At 38.9% G+C, this 8,320-nt stretch overlaps 1 protein-coding gene across 1 annotated transcript; it reads left to right on the top strand.

The window, feature by feature from the left end:
- Positions 1–227: 227 nt before the first annotated feature.
- LOC135714211 (uncharacterized) lies at positions 228–7,635 on the top strand. Its single transcript, XM_065237527.1, has 8 exons — positions 228–285; positions 5,371–5,642; positions 5,841–5,986; positions 6,048–6,336; positions 6,399–6,560; positions 6,999–7,116; positions 7,160–7,278; positions 7,354–7,635. The coding sequence occupies exons 1-8, from the start codon at positions 228–230 to the stop codon at positions 7,633–7,635; spliced, it is 1,446 nt and encodes a 481-aa protein (XP_065093599.1).
- Positions 7,636–8,320: the final 685 nt, after the last annotated feature.

Raw genomic sequence — 8,320 nt, 5'->3', positions numbered from 1 at the left:
CTGACGTCTCGGTTATCATGCTACTTTTACTGAAAATTCATCACTTCATTACCGAACGTTTGTTAAAATTTACTGAACAAACTGTTATTTTTGATTTCACGTGGAACATCTGTCAAAAACTTCAAAAGCGCGCCATTTTGTATTGCTAATTTTGTCGTACGCAGTGAACAATGAACTGTTTTAGTTTTCCTAAAAGTTTTCACTGATCTTTGTCTAAAAAAGGGAATATGGACGGAATTTTCGAGCGGATCGAACAGTGCGATGTAGGAGCGAAGGATATACTTTGTAAGTACAATTACTTTCATTATGTTTTCTCCGTAAAATTTCTGCGACGGTAGACGACAGCATAATCTGTTTTTTCTGCCGGCGATCGGTTCCCGGATACTTGGAAGGCTTAGAACACCACTTATCTTGGCACATACAAAACGGGGACTTTCAAAAGGATGCATTTTTTTATGATTGCACCTTCCAGAGGTGTCATATGCGGTACACAAACCGAAAATCGCTCAAGCGGCACATTAAAGAGAAGCATCCGTTGCTGTCGGAAGCTTCTTCCCCAAAATTTAAAGCACAACCGTCCGAGGAAATGCTTTCTCTCGATGAAATTAAAAAAATAGCTTCGTTGAGCATTTGACACTTAGCTGGTGACGTTGGGCTTCCGCAAACCAAGGTTTTGGAAACTATCAAAATTTGCGAAAATGTTGTTTGGCAAGTAGCAGAATACTTGGAAAAGAAGGCTGTTATTTTTCTTGCATCAAAGGGCGTTGATATAAACAACGATGAGGCGCAACAGTTCTTCAATTCGTTCAGGAACATGGATCTGTTTGCGGATGTTAAAACGTGTCCTCTTCGAAAGTCGTTTCTTAAAAGTATGGCAGTGAATATACCAGAGCCAGAACCAAAATGTGTAGGTAAACGAACCGTAACGAGCCATGCACAAGATATGCCGTACGAAATGTATGTCAATGAGACATTTTCATACATCCCCATTATTGACACAGATCCTCTAAACACTAGAGAGGTTCTAGAGTACAGCTCTTTCAGGACAGGTTCTCTGTTCAATAGTAATGGTTATTTTAAAGAGCATCCAAATGTGATCCGTCTCTCTTTATACCAGGACGACGTAGAACTGGGTAATGCCTTCAGTTCTCGAGACGGGAAAAACAAAATATCAAACGTATGCTTCAAAGTTCAAAACTTCTCAGAAAAATGGAACAGCTCACCCAGTACGATTTTTCCAGCAATTTTTGTGTCGTCGAGTCTTGCAAAAAAACACGGTTATAACAAAATCTTAGAACCTTTAGTTGCTGATCTTAAAAAACTTGAACAAGGTGTAACTGTTTACTATGGTGAAGAAATAGTCGTACTCCAAGCAACAGTTACGGTGTTCTGCGGAGATTCTTTGGCCATACATGACGTTTTTGGTTTACTCGGACCGAAAGCGAAATATTTTTGTAGAGTGTGTACGATTTCCCGGCCAGAGTTTCATGAGGTTCCAACAAGAGAGTGTTCTTTGCGAGACACTGCATGGTATGAAGCTAACTTAAAAGCTGTTCAAGATGGTGAACAAAGTCCCTCCGAATGTGGTCTCAAAGCTTGTGTAAGTATTTTGAATGAGTTACAAAACTTCCACATCACAGAAAACTGGTCACTCGATGATCTTGCCGAAGGCATCATTCCGTTGACGTTACAACTGGAGTTGAACCGCTATGTAAAGCAAAAGGTGTTATTCTTCACTAAATCATTTATTAATCATCGAATCTCCACATTCAATTTTGGTTATGTGGACCGCAAAAATCGACCTATGGCCAACATAACGGATGAAATGATATCTGCCCCGGGCGTGCACAGAATGAAGCAGACGGCAACCCAAAACTTCGTGTTTCTCAGGGCTTTTCCATTTTTGTTTGGACGCAAAGTACCAGAGGACTGCAAATATATGGTAATGATTGGGCATCTAATAAATATCACAAGAATCCTTCTTTCACCTGTCGTCTCAGCTGATATGCTAGCTTGGTTAGATGAGCATGTGCGCTTATACAATGGGCTATTTTTTGAAAATTTTAAAAGACGAATAAACAAAAGCCACCATCTCCAACATTATTCGGAGCTTATTCGACGAAATGGAAGCGCTAAACAATTCAACTGTTTGCCATTTGAACAGAAAAACAAACCATTAAAAAACCAGGCTGCGACTTGTCGTAACTTTAAAAACATCTGCAAAAGTGTTGCCAAGCGACAATGTTTCCGTACCGTTATTGATCTACTTGAAAATCCATTCAGTGATAAGATCACGTTTAGACCTGGTCCAAGAGCTTGAGCTTGAGCTTGAGCTTGATTGACCGCCCACGGTTGCTACTCTGTTATTGCCAGATCAGCTGTAATTACACAGAGAACCAATAGACGATGCTTGGGACTACCAATCATCCTCAATGTGTAAAAACAGGTGATCTTAAATTAGGCAATACCAGCGCCGGCCGCGCCCGAACACAGATCAAGAAAGGAATGGGAAGGATTGTGTTGACATGACACTCGCTTTGATGGAAGCCGAGAACACCTCTGCACTTCCACGAGGAATCACTGGGATGTTGGATAAGAGGGTTGGGTTTGCAGCAGGGTTCGTTTTGGTAAACGATAAGCTGAATTGATGTCCTAACGATCATATAACGCGAAGGAGCTTGGGACTAATCCCACGGTCTTCTGCTCAGTAAGCAAAAACGTTTGCCATTAGGCAGACGAGCACCTTTTTAATCACCGAGTTGCTGTTATTACCATGTAGTCATATTAACAAATAAAACGATTGACGAATCTTGAATGTGGATGGGCCTGAGATTAGACTCATGATGTTCTGCTCAGTAAGCAAAAACGGTTGCTCTAAGGCCACCGAGCCCGTCATATCACATAATACCGTTGCTCAAATTTTTGTATCCATTCAAACCCGGAACCAACGACAACAACGAGTTTCGCAAAATACGAGATACACAAGCGATTTTACCATAAATCTCTTTGATATGTAAGGACCTGGGACCGCGTTTTTCTGCTCAGTAAGCAGGCCACTGTAACCGACGATCTTTCAAATCCGAAAACTAAAAACTACGAAAAAGTACTTAGGCCTTCATTAAGTTCCACTTTCACGCGACGTTCAATGACAGGGTTCTATCCAGGATTACATCTGAAAAATCCAAATCTGGCCAACGCCCACCTAAACCTGTTCTAATCCACCTGAAATGACTAACGAATGGAAGACTTTGACTACCCAGCCATGCAATAGTCTCATTCCGTGCCTTATGGCAACTTGATGATTCTATTGCGCTCATCTTCTGGCACCACCCAGGGGAGACTTGGTCCTGTACCCAATGCTTAACTTATCTCCATTTCACTCGCAATTTCTTGTGATATAGTGGGCGGAATATTATTATATGAGACAATTCAATGCAGACGTCTTTCCAAATTTGGCAGATCGACAGGTAATCGGTGAGTTACCACGATAGTTGCTATTCAACAACTCGACAACGTCCCATCGTCAACGCCTGCTATGAGAATTTCCCATTGCAGACGCCAACGAAATGACGTCATCGAACTATCCATCAACTACCCTGGTTATCACCTGGTACCTTATAGCACGATGCTAGGAGCCGAACCGGAAGAATCGATGAGCTACCTCTCCCTCACGTTTAGACCTGGTCCAAGAATGCATAAAGATAACACGCTTAGCAAGTTTTATCTGGATGAAAAATATCAGTTCGTTTTCCGTCCTAAAAGTATAATAATCAATGGCATCGAATTTCGAAACAATACGGTAGTTGCTGTCAAGAACCACGACAATCTATTGTTTCCTAACTATGGCATCATCCGGGAAATCATGGAACTGGATGGCCGGATATACTTTCTGTTACGAGTATGTGAAACTGTATGCTATGATGAATTTGTACAAGCTTACGAAGTGCAAGTGAGTGGAGTAGACCGTTTCATCAGTATTGAAATCATTTTTCAACACACGACATTTTCATTTTGGAAGAAGTACGACAATTCCACCAAATATATATCGAGGCGCTTTTATAACCAGCATAATTAAGGTTTGTACGCTTGAAAACATTGTCTATAGCATTGATAATAATGTTTCCGCTATCTCCGTGTAGTACGCTGTTGCATGCACCACATTCATAACATATTTTCGTATCTGGAGCTATCCAATGAATCCGCTTATCAGCTACTAGAATCAGCTGACGTCTCCCGAGGTATCATTGAGCCTATTTCCGATCACTAAAATTGAATAATGGTACAATGTTTTATTAGGTAAGCTTATGTGGAATGAAATGCATACACTCGAAAGTTCAGCACACAGCAGCAAAAAGTCGACTAACGATTATCCAACACCATTTTCCGCAATAACTTTCTTCAATTTTCCCAGCGAAGTTCTTAAATAAATGCAAAACATAACAAAAACAACGCTGTTCACTTTTTAGATTGCTTTGATCAAGGTTCCTATTTTTTGAGCTAAGAAACTTATTACAGAAGCTTATACTGTTTCAAGATAAACAAGGAGGACCCAACTTTTCCGTGTTCAAAAATTTGTTAATGTGACACCACTGGATGCATCAAGGGCCAAACCAAGGTGACTACATATAGGTGTTCTAATGTGTCAAATTATTGATTCAGCTATGTTGGATTTTTGTATGGGACAGCGACCGAGTTTGTTTACAATTTGCTCTAAAACCGCACTTACGGTAGTCAAAAAAGTGATTTGCCATCTATTAGGTTCTGCAGCGAGACGTCATAATTTAACTCAGTACCCATCGGATGAACTTTTCGACAGTTCAGTGGTACTGTTTACAAGCACTTAGAAGTTTTTCCGAAAAAAAAAATATTTTAAAAATTCGATTTTTAATTTGGAAAATTGTCTCTCAATTGTAAATGAAAGCTACCATATATCCATTGAAATTTTATTAGATTTATGAAAAAAAATATATATACAGAAACAAACCACCTCAATCTGTGAAATCCCTTATAAAAATGGCAAGGTTAGTATATCGTGCACTTTTTCAATCGTTTTTTTGAAAACTCAGAATAGAAGTCATTGTTTTCAAATGTCTGTTTCATCCTAGAAAGCTAACGTGATAATCAGAACACCTTTATTGTAATCACCTTGATTCTACCATTATCGCAATCCAGCTGTTCTTTTGCTATGCTTTCGACTGTGCACCAAAGAATCGATAGCAATCGATGTCCGTCGGTGATTGGCACTATATTTCGAAACAGAGACCGAAGTTATGTACCATACCATAACAAAGTTTATGTGAGTCTTTTCAGCATAAGTGCTGGTCAGTTTTTTTTTCTAATTAGGTAGATTTGTTTTTTTTTCATTTTCAGTGGATGAAGGCATAGACGACTTACAAACTTTCATGGAGCTAGATAACAACGATTTTGCACGCCATAAGCTGCGTACCAAGGTTATCAAACTAATTCAACGCATACAGAAGGAGCTTTACGACGACACGGTTATTGAAGAAAGGCTTGAGGAATATCACGAGGGAGATGACCATCAGGAAAAATATAAAGATATGACAACAGAGGAAACTGAGTCTCACGAAGAGGACACATTGGAAGGTTTTAACGAATACCGGGGAATGATTCTGGAAACGGTAAGTAAGGGTAAATTACGTTTTCATCAGCATGTAGATCTTGCTCCAAGCATTTAGGGTTTCTTTTCCGAAGTAGATGACACACAGGAAAGAATATTGTTTACCCCTTGCATGAAATAATATCGATGCTGATAAAGACGTATTTCGCTGTAATTTTAAGTCATGAAAACAAATGTGCAATGAACGTTTGATTTTTAGGTCATCGACATAAATCTAATTTTCAAACGCACTCCGAACGGTAAAGCAATAATGGAACTACTCAATGAAGGGCAGAAACCAAGTGCCAATTGCATGAGTGCAATAAAACGGATTCTCTGCGGCTATCTTAAATCGGTGTATGGATTGTTAGTATGAATGTATTTAATGTTGTGATCATTTCTAAAATGTAACGATTCTTATTACTAGACGCCCGTCTGCTTATCACAAAAACCTCCTGGCACAAAGTCTCGTGCATACATACCCGGCATTGTCGTCGTCAACTCCGGATGTACCGCAGGCATTATGGTTTCACCCCAACGGTCGGGGTAAACACCGCCACAGCGGACGTTTGCATTATCATATGGAGTATTTGGCAAGGACATCAGGAGATCGCGTAATAAATCGACGTAAATTACAAGCTGAGGAGATCAACGTTGGAGGAGAGGTTGATGTCGGTCCAGCCAATCCGGAACAAGAGGTTGATATGGAAGCAGTGGTCAGTAGTAGATGTTTTGTGTATTAGTTTATATCCATAATAGTATTTTATTTACATTATAGACGCAAGAATTTGAGTTTCTATGTCCTGGACCAAACACCAAATTACGTGCTGAAGAGCTTTGGCATCTTACTTTCAATGAACGGAAAGATTTGCGCCAAAAAGGAACATTCTACACGTATCTTGAGACCTATCCTGTTGCAACTGCCTTCAATGGGTCCATGGTAAGCATCTGTTATTGATTACGAGTGTCGTTACAGTTTTACACTATCAGCAGATTTTTCTACCAAGTAGACTAAAAGGGTTCCTGAGCAAAGTACGTTAGCAAAATGAAAACAAATTTATGTTTGCGCTGTTCCTATTTTAATCAAAACTATTTTGATTTTAATTTTCGCGACAAAGGTCTGATATAATTTTAAGCTTCCATTATGCAGTCAAGAGTTTTTTATTTTTTTTTTAATTGAAGCAACTTAACGCAACGCAGCGCAACCGGATCTAATGTGGGTGGTCCTTTTCAGTTGATTTAATAGAAAGCAAATTAACGAATCAGTTCTATGACTTGATATCCTTTTTAACTCGGTAGTCTCTTCAATATTGTGTTGGGAAGAGCCCACACTTATGATATTTGCATACGTAATTACAAATTTACTCTTTTATCATAGATTTCTTTGGAATTTCACATGATGTACCCGAATGCTCCGGATTTCCAAGAAAAACTCGAATATCTGCAACCAAAATTGTTGTCACGCTATCGCGATCTTTTCAAACATGTGAAAGACGGTGAGTTAAAATGTTTAGAATCTGATAACAATGCCTTTTTAAGATTTCATTCGAATGCTCATAATAATACGGCAGAAGAGCCCGAGCCGTGGAGCCAAAAGTACCCGGGACGCAGATCCAGCAAAGGACAATACTCTAAAAGGAATCGTAGAATGGATTAAGGTGTGTGCTGTTGTGTCAGTTATGGCTACTGGGAAAATAAATTGTTACATGTTTTTGTTATGTTTATGGAGGCAGCCTGAAGACCCGTATCCCGATACGAATGAAGTGCCAATGCTTTATGTAAAAGGAAATTTTCTGGAGAGTGGATCAAGTGCAGCTGTTACATGGAAGCGGAATAACATTTTGATGGAATCGGATCTGAAGCACTGCTTCCGTGTGCTATGTGAATCAATGGTAGTATTCAACTCTGCATGCCATCCAACGGATAAACAGTTCTACACATTCATCTCGAATGTTTTGCTTGGAATTGGTCAACTAACCACAACTGGAGAGCGACTTATGCAAAGCATCGAATAATTAAATCCTGTATTTGCTTTCATTTCGTTCATTTGCCATGATAAAAATGCTTGTATTTGTTATCCTTAAAATTCTGCATCTGTATGATTATTTTCGCGGAATATCAATAACATTTATATTATTTTTTGCAGCACATTTTTCTTTAAACCATAGAGAGACGAACCAGCCTATGTAATCATTCTATAAAAGAATAAATAAAACTTCACTATAAAAGAAACTCACGTCTATCCTTTCCCATAAATGTCTATATAGGAATCCCCCAAATAGTGTGGAGGGTGGTGAAGTCCACCTACAGCGATTTCTTGGTTGTTTTCCTGCCAATTGAACTGATAATGTGTACATGAATAGTTTTTAATTCCTCATAATTATAAATTCAGTTAAATTGGGTGGAGGACTGCTGAGAAATAGCGGTGGATGGACTACACCACTATTGGAAAAATTTCCGAAAAAAAACTGCTTTTCAGTAAATAATTTAAGGAACAAAAAATATTCCTTAATTACTGAACTTCGTCAAAAAAAAATACTGAGTTACTCAGCTATCGATCAATGCAATTTATATATTTTTGCTGAACAATTTTCAAAAATGTACTGAGTTGTCGTCACGCTAATACAGTCTATTCGGTGAGATTTGACAGCTCGCAAGAGTGTCATGATCTATATTTTTGCCGAAAGTTTTTCAAAAAAT

Source organism: Ochlerotatus camptorhynchus, unplaced genomic scaffold, assembly GCF_037179485.1.
Source record: "Ochlerotatus camptorhynchus isolate MF236.1 unplaced genomic scaffold, CSIRO-AGI_Acam_v1.1 ptg000626l, whole genome shotgun sequence".
NCBI lineage: Eukaryota > Metazoa > Arthropoda > Insecta > Diptera > Culicidae > Ochlerotatus > Ochlerotatus camptorhynchus.
The sequence above is the reverse complement of the archived record's forward strand: the minus strand, read 5'-3'. Positions and strand labels throughout refer to the sequence as shown.